Here is an 18,255-nt window from a genome sequence, read left to right on the forward strand (position 1 = left end):
GAACTGTAAATACAATTTAATGTCGTGGAAATGGGTTTTGTATGCTGTTCAAAATTCACATGTATAAAAACACCATTTGGGTTTTGCGGTCATTAGTTGAAAAATATGAGAGTCTTTGAGAGATCGTTTTTGTTCCTTTATTATGTACATATGAACTTAAAGTGGTACTAAAACGAAAATTTTGCCTCCCGTTTTTTTTTCATAGATTAATAGTGTATGTAAAAAAATCTCTTCTGGCGAAATTTTAGCGCAATGTATTTAATGCTGCTCGAGTTACGTAGCGATAAAACTTGTACTTTAAGAGCCGCCATTAAAATGCGCCATATTTGAATTTTCAAGAAGGAAGGTGCTTGTGACGTCATAGTCTTAGCTCGCGGCTGTTTACATTATAACACTATATACAAATAGAGATATAAAAGGTTGTATAACTCAATTTTTTAACATGCCTTCAACACGCTGTGTCGTGCAAGATTGCAGTAATACGTCTGATAGAAGTACAGGCATTTCATTACATAAAAGCCCAAACGACGAGTCTTTAAGAAGAATTTGGGTTAAATTTGTTGAGACGAAGCGCGCAAACTTTAATCCGAGTTCGCGCGAAATTCGATTTATGATTTGTTCGAATCACTTCTCGGATGATTGTTTTCTTATTGCAGATGATAAATTTTCACAAATTGAGAGAACCAATAATACATCCAGGCAAACTTTCAATATATAATATACATTTATACTAAGGTTTTAAAGGAAATACAAAATGAAGTGTCTGTATCATGCGATGACCTTTGGTCTTTAAACCTAACGAAGCTGCTTGAAGAACAAATTCGTTCAGGCAAACTTCGTTAAAGCCAGGGTGATCAAAATGCATTTCCTTTCATCGATTTCGAACTGATACATTTTACCACGGCATTGCTCTATTTCCATGCAGCATCGGCACTCTTGAGGGTTGACAACAAGATCCAACGAACAATGGCCACATTCACACATTTAATATTGGCCAAATTGTATGTTTCCATAAAGTTATCATAGCTAACGGCAAACGATTCAGATCAAAGTAAAACACTAAGAATGACATCTTACCATGAAGAAACATCAACACGGGCATCAAAACGATGCTGCAGCATGTCTTCAACCCGCCGTTCTTCTGCGACTGCAGCTTCGTACTCAGCAATTTCATCGGGCGAAGCAAGCGGTTCAATATTATCGGCAAATGGCAAAATTTCCGAATTAGATTCGTCCGAATTTGCCGTCATGAATTCCGATGAAGAAACCAATGCATTTGTCTCGATCGAAGACTCAGAAAGCGAGCTAGATCTCGATGAATTTGACATTTTTTTGCTCTATTTATGTATTACTTTGTATACTTTCCAATGTGCGCTTCTCTCCGTGTTAAGACTATGACGTCACAGACCTTTGCTGATTGCAAATATTCAAAATGGCCGATTTTAATGGCGGACATGAAAATTAGACATTTCAAATGTTCATAACTCCCTCGTTATACTATTATTTTTGCTTAAATTTTACGAAAGCAATAATTGATATGTGTTTAAACTATTGAATGCTAAAATCGATGATTTTTTAACGTTCAGTTTTCGTCTTAGTACCACTTTAAAGAAACAAAATGTTATATACTGTCAACAATTCCCGTATGTAAAAACGTCATCATGACGTCATGTCAATAACTGTGATGAAAATAAATAACACTTTTACGATTTTGACATAAGTTCTTTTGAATTAAGTAATTAAAATGTTTTGAATAATAATTTCTTGATTAAAATATTGAAGATTATTAATTCTCACTTTCTGTCTTCAATGGTTAAACTACGACGTTATTTGAAACTAAATCAAAGGTTTTACCAAAATCAAAGGAGACCACTCGAACAAAATCTGCATGCTCGTTCAACCATTTTAACCAAAGATACCGACGTTTGTAACCTTTACAACTTAACTAACATATCTTACTGAAAGTACTTAAAAAAACCCGGAAAATGCCAAATGAGAAATTAATTTAACCTAGTGCAGAGAAGCCAATACCTCATCAAAGGAGCCTTTGTTAAAAGATATTATATCTTTTCTTACATGAAGTACGGCAACTCAATGTTTCCTGTTACTAATTTGTTATTTTCATTTTTATTTGAGGGAGAAAGTTTTCCTTCTTGTTTCAATGTAATAAACCATATTTAATCATTTCTACTTTGCTTGAAGTTTTCTCTTATGCCAAAGAAGACAAGTACATCCAAAGTTTGAAAGCTTCTACCAAGGTATTTATATAAACAACTAATATTTGAAATACCATCGATCATTTTTCTATAAAAGCGATTGTGTTAAGTAGCGTAGTCAGTTCTCAAGTTTAGTCACGCTATGAAAATTTCGGAACTTTATGATCATTTATTTCTTTGAAAACCTTTTGTTTTCATTGAGAGTCTTTCACTGATCATCAGAAAGTTTAATAAAATCAATTGTGTTTTTTTAATGTACACCGTGAATGTTTAACGACATCAAAACTCAATGTTCTAAATCTAGTCATCCGACATCACTATTTACTTAATAAAAACTTAAACAGAGAATATTGTTATAGTTCATAGCTCGACAAAATAATGCGAACGTGGCATCATCGACATTCATTCATTGTCATTGATAACTCGTAGCAAAATTCTTTCATTTTCCTTATTTTGGTCGTACAGTTTGTGTAAATTTTTTGTGAACTCTTCGAGAGTGTAGCTTTTAATTAATTCTTTGCATAGCCATAGTTTATCGCTAGTTTTGAAAGTATGACTGAGTTGATATTACTTTAATTACCTTGTTGAATTTTTGTTGTAAATTTTTCATGTGAGGTTCAAAATTTTGCAAAAAACCAATTGTTTTGTGCATATGAACACCTTCACTGCTCCATTCATATAAATACAAAAACAAACAGTTCACCTTAGATAATAAACTCAAAAGAACATATAAAGTGTGAACAGACTATTAAACAGACAGTTGTAACATTTTGAAAGATCCAAAACATTCTTTGATAATTTTCTTTCCTCCACATATGTATAGTCTTGTAGTAACAATGGAAGTATTAAATGGCCGTAGGATATTTAGCTGTATTTAAGAAGTTGATATTGTCATATTTTTGTAACGTACCAGAATCAAGAAATATAAAAATTCATGATGCCGATTTTGTATTATTTTCTCATCAAAATAGTGCAAGCTGATTGATAAAGGGTAAGTATACTTGCTAGTAAAGTATTTTTTATGTAAAATTCTTTGTAGCATAAAATTTCTTTTCCCGTTCGTACAATACAAATAGTAGAGTAGTTTGATATGGATATGGTTTCAAATTCCATTCCATTGATGTAGACATAGTTTTAAACTTATGTCATAAGTGATAAATCACTGGAAAATACTAAAAGACATGAATACAAACACAAATCTGTATTTTACTGTACATATTATCAATGCATTATTTGATAATGAAGTGCATTTGAAAACATTTTCTTGTCTGCATTCTCAGATATTCAAACTCTAAATATATAGTTTATTTATCTGTTCTAATTTGTCATGTAAAATTTTATATTTTAAAGATGGCATTCATATCAGTAGCCACTAGTCTGTACTAATATATAATTGTTTGGTTGTAATAAAGAGAATTATTTAAACCTTGGAGTATTGTTACATGTTTGTAGATGTAGATTGTTCAGATTTGTGCAGTCATGAGAAGGATTGTTGTTGTTGATGTTAATTGATGTTTTGTAATTCTTAGTGGTAGTCATCTCCAGAGTAAAGTGAGGAGTAAAAGTCAGGTTTTCCATATTTGTTGTCAGGTTCATACGTCATCATATATTTTGTGTACAGGAAATTTGTCTGTGTGTGAATGTCAATTGTGTATTGTCCAAAGTAATGTTTTTAGTTGCTCATTTTTTTCATGTTATTGCTGCCACCCTGGGGTGTGTACATAATCATGAAATAACTGGACCCAGTCCTTCTGGCCAATCTATATAGAGGTGAAATCTCGATTTGCTTCTCTCTGTTAGTTTCTTTTTTCCTGGGGGGATTTTTACGAAATGAGGGGGAGCTTACAATCACAAGAAAGTAGAACCTTTCGAAACATTTGAGATATTTTGTACTTATTTCTACTTTTATTTAAGGCTTGAGAAATTGGAGATAAACTGTCGACATGATTACGATTCTTTACAAAGTTCTTTCAAACATGGTAATCCTCCTCCACGTTATCATTATGAAAACAGAACATTTCATAACGTCAGGTGATTATTATCTTACTGTGTTTATTTTAATCTTTAAAAACCATTGAGGGAATGTATTTTCTCTTTTCTATTATTTTGAGTGGATTTTGAATAAATTTCGAACTAGAAATAGCGTTTTACATTCTGCTCTTAATGTCAATTGAGATTTCATAATTTGGCGTAATTTCTTTCAGTGTTGGACACTGTAGGGTGGGCTTAGGATAAATAGGGTTTTGATAATACTTAAGGTGAGGGATTTGTTAGGGTGAGGAACAAGGAGAAGAGTCATGGTGATTGTGTGCAACGCTTTCTCGCCTATCTAAACCCTGTGCAATCCTTTCTCACCTATGTATTTAAACCCTACAGTACGGACCTCGAGTATCATGACTTAACTCGTGAGTATCGAATGGCGAGTTAATTGCGAGTCTCTCTCGAGTGTGAGAAGTTTGCGAGTGAATCGAAATATCTTGCAAAGATTTTTTTCTCCAGTATTTGAAATTGACAAACATAATCTTAAGTGTATTGACAAGTAAAATCACACCATCTCATTCATTTTTGTCGACGTGAAGTCAATGAAATTGTCTCAGAAACCAATCTCATATTTGAAACATTTCTACTGGCAAGTGACTCGCAAAAGTTCTAGCCATTTACTATACACGTGGTCTTATATCGTTCTTGCTATTAAATGTCTATGGCTTTTATATCAATAGCGACTACATCCAAACCTCCAGGTCAACGAAGTTCTTTCAGAACCGAATTCAAAAGATTATACGTACACTCATCGCATAGCTACATTTCTTAAATATTTGGCTTTAAAAGAATATTTGTCTTTTTAATGCATTCTTTCCTAAGATTATATATGTCTATAATCTAAGACTGTTAGAAGAAAATGTTTGAGCGCTATTTCAATTTACTCATTGATTGCGTGCCATTTACTTTACATTTCTTTATGGTCTCTACCGCTTTACGGATAACGTTTTTGCCATGAAAAATGTGAAGTTATTAAAATGCTTTTCTAAAAAATTCAAAAGTTTTTAACGTCATTAGGTCCTGAGATATTACTTCAAATGAATAGTCGTTTTGCTCCCACGTTTCATAAAAAGATATAAAACCGTTGCCTTCAAAATGTTCAACGAATTTTACTTGTCACTACACTTAAGATTATGTTTGTCAATTTCAAATACTGGAGAAAGAAATTTTTGCGAGTTATTTCGATTCACTCGTAAACAGCGAATTATTTATTCACTCGCAAACTTCTCACACTCGAGAGTGACTCGCCCACTCGCCATTCGACATTCGCGAGTCAAGTCATGTTACTCGAGTCAAGTCATGTTACTTTTTGTTACCCTTTCTCACCTATCTAAACCCTGTGCAACCCTTTCTCACCGATGTATCTAAACCCTATGAAACCCTTTCTCACCTATCTAAACCCTATGAAACCCTTTCTCACCTATCTAAACCCTGTTCAACTCTTTCTTACCTACTTAAACCATCAACACCCCAACATTAAGTTCACAAATAATAATGTTCTAACATTTGGTTAGAGTGACTAAATTCAAAGACTGACTACGCTACTGTATGTAAAGTTAGTTTTATTTGTTGCTTTTAGTGCAGTAATTTCACGAACACCTTTAACTAACAAACACTAACATAATTATTTTATGTTTATTTTATTCTCAACCTGACAGTTTAGCCAACAAACACTAATATAATTATTTTATGTTTATTTTATTCTCAACCTGACAGTTTAGCCAACAAACACTAACATAATTATTTTATGTTTATTTTATTCTCAACCTGACAGTTTAGCCAACAAACACTAACATAATTATTTTATGTTTATTTTATTCTCAACCTGACAGTTTAGCCAACGAACACTAACATAATTATTTTATGTTTATTTTGTTTTCAACCTGACAGTTTAGCGAACAAACACTAACATAATTATTTTATGTTTATTTTATTTTCAACCTGACAGTTTAGCCAACAAACCTTAACATATTTATTTTATGTTTATTTTATTCTCAACCTGACAGTTTAGCCAACGAACACTAATATAATTATTTTATGTTTATTTTATTCTCAACCTGACAGTTTAGCCAACAAACACTAACATAATTATTTTATGTTTATTTTATTCTCAACCTGACAGTTTAGCCAACAAACACTAACATAATTATTTTATGTTTATTTTATTCTCAACCTGACAGTTTAGCCAACGAACACTAACATAATTATTTTATGTTTATTTTATTCTCAACCTGACAGTTTAGCCAACAAACACTAACATAATTATTTTATGTTTATTTTATTTTCAACCTGACAGTTTAGCCAACAAACCTTAACATATTTATTTTATGTTTATTTTATTCTCAACCTGACAGTTTAGCCAACGAACACTAATATAATTATTTTATGTTTATTTTATTCTCAACCTGACAGTTTAGCCAACAAACACTAACATAATTATTTTATGTTTATTTTATTCTCAACCTGACAGTTTAGCCAACAAACACTAACATAATTATTTTATCTTTATTTTATTCTCAACCTGACAGTTTAGCCAACGAACACTAACATAATTATTTTATGTTTATTTGTTTTCAACCTGACAGATTGAATACAGATTTGGGTGACCAGGATTGTGAATTAAGAATCGTCAAATGCATCAATATTCCACTTCCTTCAGGTAGATATGTCTTTTCTTCATTATTGTTGAATTGGATTAAAATCTTTTGTGCTTAGGATTTAGGATAAAATATAGTGGATTAATAAGGTGTCTAGAGGATTAATAAGTGTCAGGTCAAGCAATGAATGTTTGATCTGATACATACATCTATAAACCTTAAAAATCAATCTTTAAAAAATTTCATTATACTTCAAGGTTACAACAAAGACGATATGAAAGTGTATGTGTCCTATGAATTTCCCTTTCCAAACGTAAGTTGGTTTATGTTTCATTTAAGAAATAAAAGATGTTTACTGTGTTTGCACAGGCTTATGCAAACCAAGTAGACCTTTGAGAGCGAATCAGTGCAAGCCCGAGACCGTTTGCACAGTTTAATGCAAACACGACTCTAGACCAATCAGCGCACGTGTTTCATTGTGTTTATTTTATAAAAAAAATCACATTCACACTACAATGATTCACCAACATGACTGTGAATAGACATCTTTGCATGATTAGACTCAACACAAGAACGAGCAATTGTGACAAACAATGGAAGCATTGTTAACAATTTTGTTAGACAATAAAATCATTGTTCAGCAGTTGTTCTCATTACCGTTGAACAAATTCTATGTTTTGCAAACGACAAATTTTGCTCATTTAACAAACACTTTCTCACTTTTTCTTAAATCAATGTTATTTATCTACACTAAATTTTAAAATCACTCAACTTTAGGATCAACCTCAAACTGGCTTCACGGAAACCATCAAACAAAACATTAATCCTGGTAAGTTTTATTCGAAATGAATGATATCGTACAGCATTGGATCCCTGCATGATCTTGTATTGAGGGTGAGTGGGAACTGGGAAGGAGTTGATTTACTATGGACCATTGAACTAAAATACGTGGAACGCTACCTCAAGCAAATAATTGAAGCCATATCTTACGCCAGACCCGCGAGATTTTACCCCAGACACGCGTGTTTAGTGTTTCGAGATTCTCTCGCGGAATAATAATTGATTGACTACACACGCGTGAAATTGTGAAATTCACGAATATCTTAATGTAAGTAATGTGTGGTATTTTTTTGAACTTTATGAGTTAATAATTGCAGAAACTGTGTTTAAAACATTGAACTATATATAACTGGACGGCCAGTGTTTTGAGATTCTCTCGCGGAATAATAATTGATTGACTACACACCCGTGTCTGGGGTAAAGTCTCGCGTGTCGTGGGTAAATTCACGGCTTCAAAAAATTATTAGGGTTTTGCATTACAGGTAGCGTTACATGTATTTTACTGCAATGCTATGGACAGAATGGTCGTGTTACTTATGTACTCATGACGTCATTAATATCCTATGTTGTGGTTTTTGGAGTGGCAATGGGGACTGGGGAGGAGTATTTTTACAAGGGACAGAATGGTCGTTATACTTCAGTTCTCGAGACGTCAATAATATCCAATGTTGTGGTTGTAAGCTTTTTTGATATGCTAGAACCTTCCCCAGACTTAAATGCCAGAGTTGGAGATGAAGTGGAAAACTGGCCTGGAGTATTGGGACATTATGGCGTGGGCAAGTGCAACACCAATGGAGAACTTCTTCTAGCCTTGTGCTCTGAATATGGTCTGGTGATTACCAACACTGTTTTCAAGCATAAGCACACCCACAAGACGACATGGATGCACCCGAGGTCTAAGCACTGGCACCTCATCGACTACGTGATCACTAGGCAGAGAGACCAGAGGGACATAGTCAACACCAGAGCATTTAGAGGGGCTGATTGCAACACAGATCATAACATGGTGCTGTCCAAAATCGCCTTCTCACTAAGGAAACAAGTCAAGAAAACTGGAGGACAGCACAGGTACAATCTCAACGTGGCCAGACTGAAGTGTGACAGCGTGCGCAAAGACTTTCAGAGAAGTATGACAACATCACTACAGCAGAGCACAACAGGAGACTCGGATGTTGTAGGGAAGTGGGAGACGTTAAGGGATACAGTATTTAATACAGCAAAAGAAATCCTAGGCAAACCGAAACGCAAGCACCAGGACTGGTTTGACGAAACAGACGAGGAGCTAAACAGACTACTAGAGGAGAGGAACCAGGCAAAAGCAAGACAGCTGACTGTAAACACCAGGTCTACCAGGGCAAACCTTGCATCAGCACGCAGCAAACTACAGAAGTACACCCGACAGAAGAAGTCTCAGTGGTGGGAGACTAAAGCAGAGGAACTGCAGCACGCCGCAGCAGAAAACGACATGAAGTCCTTCTATGGAGGTCTTAGAGAAGTATATGGCCCACAAAAGAGAGGTACTGCCCAACTGCTCGCTCTTGATGGAGAGACTGTGTTGACAGACAACAAGAAGATGCTGGAAAGATTTGCTCAGCACTTCGACCAGTTGTTAAATCTGCCTGGAAACGTGGATAGTGCTGCTCTTGCGAGCATCACCCAACGTCCAACAGTCCACGTACTGGATGAGCCCCAAAAGATGGATGAACTTCTGAAGGCGATCGCAGCAACTAAGGAAAACAAAGCTCCTGGATGTTGTGGGATACCTGCAGAAGTATGGAAGTATGGTGGTACAACACTCAAAGAGAGGCTGCTAGATGTGATCGGAGATTCCTGGATAGGAGAGAAGATTCCACAAGATTGGAAGGACGCGAATATAGTCCCTATATTCAAGAAAGGCAGTCGTAGAGTGCGGCAACTATCGCGGCATTTCTCTACTCTCAATCGCTGGGAAGGTGATGGCTCGAATACTCCTCAATCGTCTGAACGAAATGATAAGTCCCAGAGTAATTCCTGAGACCCAGAGTGGATTTCGGAGTGGGCGGAGTACCATGGATATGATATTCAGCCTACGACAGGTTCAGGAGAAATGCACTGAACAGAATATGCCCCTCTATGCAGTTTTCATAGACTTTACTAAGGCCTTTGACACTGTCCCTAGAGGCGGCTTGTGGGCAGTACTGAAAAAGTTTGGCTGTACTGATAAGATTATCAATCTCGTGAAAGCGTTTCACGAAGGAATGCAAGCTAAAGTCACTCGTGGGAGCGACTGCTCTGAGGGATTCGCTGTCTCAACAGGTGTAAAGCAAGGGTGTGTGCTGGCTCCGACACTGTTCTCATTCTACCTGGCTGCCATGCTGGAGGTTGCCTTCGAGGACACAAGGGAAGGTATCTACATCCAGACTAGACATGATGGGAACCTATTCAACGCCTCACACTTCAAAGCAAAGACACGCACAACACGTCAGCTTGTCAGAGATATGCTTTTTGCAGACGACTGTGCTCTGGTTGCTCACAGTGCAGCAGAGATGCAGGCATTGGTGGACAAATTTGCACAAGCTGCCGCTATGTTTAGCCTCAAGATAAACATCAAAAAGACTGAGTGCCTCTACCAGCCAGTAAAGCTTCTACTCCCTCCCCCAAAACCCTGTGCAATCACCATAGACGGACAGCCTCTTGTCCAGACCACAGACTTCAACTACCTGGGTAGTACAATCTCCAGCAATGCTAAGATTGAAAAGGAGCTGAGGAACAGAATGGGAAGGGCGAGTGCAGCGTTCAGTCAACTAAACGATCGGCTGTGGCAAAATAAGCATGTCTCGACCAGAGTTAAAGCCAAGGTCTATCAGGCGGTGGTGCTGACAACACTCCTTTATGGAGCAGAGACATGGACAATCTACAGGCTTCAAGTGAAGAAACTGAGTGCGTATATGATGAGACAACTGCGGGACATTCTGAAGATATCATGGCGGGACAAGATCGCAAATGCTAAGATTCTCCGTCTGACTGACCTGCCACACATGGCTGACATGCTGATTCAAAAGAATTTAAGATGGATTGGTCATGTCCATCGTATGGAGAGATCTCGTTTACCACGCCAGCTATTGTACAGCCAACTAGCAGAAGGGAAACGAAACCAAGGCCGACCTCGACTCAGACTCAAAGATGTCATGAAACGAAACCTAAAGAGGAGAGACATCAACGTGACAACCTGGAAGCAACTGGCTGAGAACAGACCGGCCTGGAGAGCTTCAATCCAACCATAGAACAGTCCTCGTCGCTTACGACTGACTGCATGATGATGATGATGATGAACCTTTCCCCCTCATTAAATTCATTATTCTACATCGATTATCAATTACGCTGTTTTTTCGTATAGAATTTGATCAAAAGTTTAAGATATCTATCGACAGAAAAAACCGATCGTTGGCGTGAATATTTCGACGACAAAGTGTGAAATTTGAAATAAAATACAACAGGTTTGTCGTACGTGAGATGGATGTTTCATTGTTTTACATTATGTGAAATATTTTTTATCGTCAGTAAATGTTCAAACCATTTAGAGGATTTCTGAAAGGAGACAAGACGCTGGGTCAAGCTTCTCTTAAGTTATCACCGTTTGATAAAAGATGTGAAATTCACGAATATCTTAATGTAAGTAATGTGTGGTATTTTTTTGAACTTTATGAATTAATAATTGCAGAAACTGTGTTTAAAACATTGAACTATATATAACTGGTCGCCCACCCACCGCTAAAATTTGAAGACAACATTTCGGTAAGCTAAAATGCCGAACTATACGCGTATAGTATAAGCTTTGTACAAATATAGGCATGTTTACCCAATGTAGCATTTCAAACTTCACCATCTTCTTAATGTCTGCCACGTGATCTGTAAAGGCAGAAAAAGGACTGGAACTAGTTTTCCAGTTAGACCTCCATTATTTGATTATCGCGTCATACGTAATGTCACTTAAAATACATGTTATCTCCATTCAAAATTTACGTACGTAAGAACGATTGCTGTCGTAAGTGGACTTAATTACAATTGCAGCTTATGGATCCCGAGAAAGGTCGCAAGGTGATTGGTGGAAAGATTGAAGTCAAATTACGTATTCGTGAACCTCTGACAGATAAAGATGTTGAAATCTTGACGCAAAAATGGTTGGTCATAGATGCATTTGTAGCACCAACAAATAGAGTGAGTATATAAAGTTAAGTTGTGTATAAATATAGAGTTTTCACAGGGTTGTGTTTGTTGCAATGAATTAAAATACATGAAACGTTACCTGAAGCAAATAATTGAAGCCAAATCTTACACTCAGACACGCGAGATTACACTCAGACACGCGTGTGTAGTGTTTCGAGTTTCTGAAAATTGATGGACTACACACGCGTGTCTGGGTGTAAAATTTGGCTTCAAGAATTTTTTTGACTTTTCTATTACAGGTAGCGTTCCAGATGTATTTTAGTTCAATGGTTTATAGCACGAAACCATGATTACGTTACACTGAATAGTGGATTTTTTAAACTTATTAAAATGTTATACGTACTGTATGCAACAATGAAACTGTCTTATATTGAAATGGACGTTTTAGTTTATCTATAAAACATTTGAAGTACATGAGCTATACTATAGATAAATATATATTCTGGATACAGAAACTCAAGGACATTTTTTCCTTTCCATATAACTGAGTCACATGTCTCCTCATTCTCTCCCCTCCTTCGTATTTCGTTAAATGTTCACCGTTGCGTATTGGCTGTTATAAAATAGTTTGCAATTGGTTGTCTTTCTTAATTTTTTAGACAATCAGTGTTTCGTCAACAAGTAAGGTATAAATCCTTTGATATGTATAATATATGGATAGTGCACCATGTTTAAAATATAGGAAAATTGAAGCCGGAAGTGTGCGCATTTGCTTATGACCTTCGTGGGGGGCTGTAGGACCCACTTTACTATACTTTTGTTGTAGAAAATCACAGTTTTCGCGTTTTTATTCCTTTTACAAAGCATTGATTCAAGATAAATTTTTATCAATTAGACAAGAAGACCGTAAAGCGGAAGATCTACCGGAGCGGAAGAATTTCAACCCCTTGAGTTATGTTTTCTCGGCTTGTACAAGCTTATACATCCCATTTTCAGTAGCTATGTATGAACACGAATCAGATCTGATTTTTTCACTAGAAGTATCACTTCATGTTTTTTAAATGTCCAAGATCAACAAAAGCGATAGGAAACATATAAAGCTCATGAAAGCAGAAAATGATCACATCGTCAATATATATTTAAAGAAATGTGGGGCATACACTCTGCACAACTTCACGTTAAATTTTTAACAATGAATACTATCCATATATTATACATATCAATGTATCAATCAGTTAATGGCAAAATGTTTTCTATCTTCCTTTTTTCTTTGAAAGATCTGCGTCTTTCTGTGTTAATAATTTACTATTTTTAAACTCGGATTGTTTCTAAAATGATTCAAAAATGTTTTCTTTTTACAGCTTAAAAATCCAGAAAATGGCAGAAAAGCAAAGAATTCAAACCAGTAAGTACATTAATCATCTTTTATTTTAGGCAATATATGATACCAAGTTATCACAGAAATAATCTAAATTTTTTATGAATAAACTAAAATTTTTAATACAACGTTAAATTATAAAGTAAACTATAATATAACTAAACATAATTTTTCTTCTCACATTTTCTGTTTAGATCTAAAGTTTGTACGATTGAATAAAGATGCTCTTTAAAATTAATATATTTCAATAATATGAAAAAAGTGTAAAAATCTTCTAATTTAGACTTTTTATATTTTGATATTTATTACGATATTTATTTCGTGTCATTTCAACATTAACTCTCATAAATGAAATTGTCGAATATTTATCTGGATTATTTCCTCGTAACTAATTTAAAATCCACAACATAAATAACTCGTGATTTTGTAATATGCTCTAAAGTAGTTAAGACAGTCTAAGGTCTAGTTCAAACGTCCAACTTTACATGAACAGAACGTATTTAAAACAAAAAATAATGAGGAAGTTCATCTCATTTTCTTTCGTCTTTAAGGCGTTTGGTTTATGTAAAGTTCGACCTTTGAAACAGGCCTTAAGTTCATCATACTTTTAGTAATATTATTCGTTTTATAGAATGTGAACCATCGTTCGTTGTATTAAAAGGAATTTATTGTCGCCTTGATTATAAATTAATTCACAGACAATTTCATTAAAAGTTGACATTTACTTTATTTAAAAAGTTGTAAATATCATGCTTAAATGTATAAATACACTTTCAGTGTTGAAATGTTGACGTCATCGAGTCATTATACAACAGAAGAAATATTATTCGTGTCTTTTTGTACTTAAATTCTGTTTCCTCTAAGGTTGAGTGCATATGTGAAAGACAGAGAAAGGTTTTTTAAACATAAATTGTACCGTGACGACACTATTCAGTAGCAATTGCTACTTCATGTACTGCAACCTCAGAAACAATACAACAGCGATAAATATTCAGAGTTCTTTGTTCAAGAATTCGTCGAGATTTCGTATGTTTATCAATTACCAAAGGATTTCGATATTTTTTCTGTTGAAAAATACTCTTCAGAAACTTTAAACGCAAATATGACACACGTATCCAGCGAAAACGCCTACTGTAACTGCAAACTTCTCTGAACGGTCTCCAGAGTGGAAACTTTTGAAAACGCATCAAATCCAGACAAGTGAGGACACACTTTAACCGGAATGATCTAAAAACGCTGACGTAAATCGATGAAATGTAATATCTACCTACTCACCGCTGTCCCAATCCAATCCACATTTATCATGCGTTATCCTATGGATTAAAATGGCGCCTAAAGTCATTCTTTTGATTTTAACTGTGCTAGTTTCGAGCAATGTTGCGTTTATGCAATTTATTTTTGCACTCTTAAATTATCAAAAGAATTATGGAAAGAGGAGAGCAGTTTTGATAAAGCTCCTTTCAATACCAGTTGTCAGAAATGTGTTCTTAAACATTTTTGCTATTTTATATTCTAAAACGGATCTCAGAAAAAGATCCACTTCATCATCTGTCAACATAAAAGCTTCATTCTTACCTTTGATGACCTTGATGCACTAGCTTTTATCGGATAATTCGACATTTTATAGTCAGCTTATTATTCGTAACAGCGCATGCTCTGTAAGCAATAATTGGGTACTTGTATCGTTTTCGCAGATACGTGTGGACACACAAAAACACATGAAATTTGCATACGTGTGGACGCGTAAAGATTTGAATCCTGAAAAAATGTTTGCAGGTACAAACAAATCCGGATACGTGTAGACAGGACCTTAAATTCACTACCATAAATAATCCCTCGTGGCTTTGGCTATGTTGTTAGACGGTTAGAGCTTAATCACTTGTGTCATATGGGATTAGGAGTCCCTCGCATTAGATAAAATTATCTCTATCTAATCCTCGGGACTCTTAATCCCATAGAACACACGTGATCATGCTCTAACCCTTACCACAGTATAAAAATTACAGAAGAGTCACTCGTGTCGGAACCTTTGATGATTTTGTCCTCGCGCATGTCATGCCGCGCATGGTGGCCGCCATTATTCCAGCAAGATGATTAGAGCTTGTGACTTTTCCAAACCTTTAAAATGATCCGAAGTTATTTTTAAGTCAAAATGTACTCGAATTCATTATTCAGTATTGACGTCATGTAATTTTAATGCATGGAAACAAGTGAGAAATCCTAATCATCTGGCTGGAATAATGGTCGACATGAGGACGCGTTGTACACCTGAGTGACCCTTCTGTATAATCATTACTCTGTGCCTTTACTTAATTTCAGAAGCGTTAAAATATTTAACTTCGTATGTGTTTACGTTAACGTAAGTCAGGTCGCTTTAACTTTGAAGAGATGAAATGTAAGTACTGTGTATTTACTGGCGAAGTAAGAAATATTTATGGATGAAATCAACAGGTCTTGTTATAACCTTTGTAATGTGAAGGATTTTACTATTCGCGACTAAAAAGGTTTAATTTAGAGTGAGAAATATGTTCAGAAAGGATGTCCATGACGTCTGTACTGTATTGGTTAAATATGGAGGTTACACCATAAATGGATAATATAAAGTTATTAAAAGAACATTTTATAGCGTCATTTGTATATGTGAACATTTACATTGAGGTATGAAAAATGACTATATTCTATAAAGTTAAAAAGTGGAGAATGAAAAAACATGATCCAGGTTTTATAGAACTCAAATTAGTTCATATGTGTTAAATTTTGTTTGAAATAATATGAGGTTATCATTAAGGATCACGGTGGTCTATTTGCAATTTGAACACAAACAAAAGAAATCATCTTTAAATTAGGATTTTGTGACCAAATCTTAAGTTGTCAATATAAGAGACCACGTCTTGACCACGTTCAATTCGTTTAAATATAAAAATTGTTAAAATCTTACAATTCTTTTCCGTTTTAATGTCGTTATACAAAGTAAGGATTCATAAGACCTTAATGAATTTAAAAACTAGACTTTAATTTTGACCAAATCTTCATACAATCGTGCAGTCATATCTTGATAATTTGAGGTTCTGAGAATGGTTTATAGGCGTTCTGATTGACGTCACCAACATCTTCAAGCCCAAAATCATAATGTTTGCGTTATTTAATAGGCTTAATAAATTTAATTAATAAATGAGTGGCGTATTATCGCTGAAAAATGGTCAATTGCTATTAGCATTTCACGTACATTAATGTAGGGAGAGCATAATTCTTTTGTTTGGCAACAATACGTTTTATTTTTAAAAATTAGATTTGATAGATACCCGGTAATTTTTTCAAGTACAGACAATGAGTTTTAATCCTCTAGAGGCTGTTGATGCTCACAGGCGACAATCACCAAACGAGATGTGTAAGAACTTTTGAAAAGGCACGGCTCCCAGAGGGTTAAACAATCATGTTGAACAAATACATATAATGACATGCTTAACACTATTTATAAAGATAACTTTCACTCCAAGCCACATATAAACCACGAGGCGTCATGGAAAGTAAATGTTGTTCATATGTGATAGAACAAGACTTTGCACATAGACGACAAGTATAAAGATTTGTCATTGTGGCAATCAAAATAAAGTTGTTGCCTTCAACTGTCATCGATGACAAGTTATTTGAAAGCCACGATGTACAGATATATACTGTCAGTATCACATCCTAAATGTTGATAGCAGAAGCAAAAATAAATTTCAGAGAGGAAAACCCTTATGAAATGTGTTACACACGTAGCTACTTGTTTCGATATCATGTATGAAAATAGATCCTACGGCTGGAAACTACAAATGTAAGTGACTAAACTGACGATAAATGATAATTTGTTTTTGGATTTATCTCTATTGTTCTTGTGAAAATCTCAATGGTTTTTATTGATGCTACTGATTTCTGGTTTGTTTCTTCAATATCACATTAGTTATAACTGAATATATGCAATGAATATAAATACACTGAATTTGCCAATTGTCTCCAATGCACTATGTGGTTGAGTGTATAGAAGTGCAGTTTTCATAGAGTAACGTGTAGACTTGCAATGAACGAGAGCCGTAATTGTTTTTCTGCTCATTTTTCTACAACTCTCTACTATATATTCTTAGTAATATAAGTTATTATAATTTAAAAACACAAACTAACGTCATATGTAGAGTTCTTCATCATGAAATGTCGTACATATGTTTCATATTTTCTTATATTGTAGATCCCACATGGATGGAGTTGTGAAAGTCTTTTTACCACTGTGTCATTCACTTCAATTACTCTTACTAGTTTGTCATTACTCATGTGTCATGGTGACTCGTGGCCAAAAATGTTCATTTGTAGTTTGGATTCTTTGTGGATGTCAGTTGTTTGTTCATATAATGATGATGGGCCCCATTGTTATATGAGCCAACCTAAAGGTGGTCAGCTGACAATCATAGGAGATCAAATCTGCACTAAGCATTTTTTGAGTGATGATATAACCGGGGTATTGACGTGATCCCTTTTCCTTCACTTGAAGTTACCATAAGAGTGCATTGTAAACAGTAATCTATCGAAATGGTGATTCATAATACCAGTAGCCCCTCGATTGGTTACGTTGATAACTTTGTGTATGGAATGGTACAAACATATTGAATGGACATTGGCTAACGGCATTTGTACATTTGAACATTAATATTGAAATGATTGGACTATAATCTACGACAATGGAAACCAAGCGAGTGGAAAAACAAGATCTATGTCCTGTGGTTTGTAAGTTGAGTAGATAAGTATTGAAATTAACTTATAGCTATGAGTAATTGCATGAGATATTCAAAAAGGATCCTGATAGTCTATTTTAATAATTTGAAATTTAATCATGAAAAACACCCATATTAGCTAAAAAATGTCAATAAAAGATGTCAACTGCTGTGAGAAAATAGCTGGCTTTCACTCGCTACTTTTTACTAACTTTATTCAACGTTTATAAACAAAATTGCAATGCTTCAAGTAGGGTTCATTGAGTTTTTAAGATAAAAATGTTACGATATAC

The 18,255-nt window shown here is 34.9% G+C and overlaps 2 protein-coding genes across 3 annotated transcripts in view; both read left to right on the forward strand.

Annotated features, from left to right (window-relative positions):
• The window catches only part of LOC124451967 (coiled-coil and C2 domain-containing protein 1A-like), a 56,028-nt gene extending 42,026 nt beyond the window's left edge, over positions 1-14,002 (forward strand). Inside the window, exon 9 of the mRNA XM_047002563.1 lies at positions 13,412-14,002. Within this exon, the coding sequence (XP_046858519.1) occupies positions 13,412-13,436 (25 nt within the window). The 3' untranslated portion in view covers positions 13,437-14,002. The remainder of the gene's footprint in view (positions 1-13,411) is intronic.
• LOC124451366 (coiled-coil and C2 domain-containing protein 1-like) lies at positions 11,222-13,227 on the forward strand. Of its 2 annotated transcripts, XM_047001988.1 has the most exons (4): positions 11,222-11,344; positions 11,744-11,890; positions 12,499-12,525; positions 12,735-13,227. In XM_047001988.1, exons 1-4 carry the CDS (start codon positions 11,237-11,239, stop codon positions 12,747-12,749), a joined length of 297 nt encoding a protein of 98 aa, XP_046857944.1. In that variant the 5' UTR covers positions 11,222-11,236; the 3' UTR covers positions 12,750-13,227. The 2 variants fall into 2 exon arrangements, with proteins under 2 accessions (XP_046857944.1, XP_046857943.1); XM_047001987.1 differs by lacking the exons at positions 12,499-12,525; positions 12,735-13,227 and adding an exon at positions 12,139-12,349.
• Positions 14,003-18,255: the final 4,253 nt, after the last annotated feature.

The sequence above is a fragment of the Xenia sp. Carnegie-2017 genome, unplaced genomic scaffold (assembly GCF_021976095.1).
Source record: "Xenia sp. Carnegie-2017 unplaced genomic scaffold, XeniaSp_v1 HiC_scaffold_24, whole genome shotgun sequence".
In the NCBI taxonomy this organism is placed as follows: domain Eukaryota; kingdom Metazoa; phylum Cnidaria; class Anthozoa; order Malacalcyonacea; family Xeniidae; genus Xenia; species Xenia sp. Carnegie-2017.

What these genes read in the sequence shown, in the direction of transcription:
- LOC124451366 (XM_047001987.1), top strand. Translation starts at nt 11,237, where the DNA reads ATGTTCAAACCATTTAGAGGATTTCTGAAAGGAGACAAGACGCTGGGT. An exon ending in AAATTCACGAATATCTTAAT is followed by an intron (nt 11,345 to 11,743) that starts GTAAGTAATGTG and finishes TTACAATTGCAG; the next exon opens with CTTATGGATCCCGAGAAAGG. An exon ending in TTGTAGCACCAACAAATAGA is followed by an intron (nt 11,891 to 12,138) that starts GTGAGTATATAA and finishes TTTCTATTACAG; the next exon opens with GTAGCGTTCCAGATGTATTT.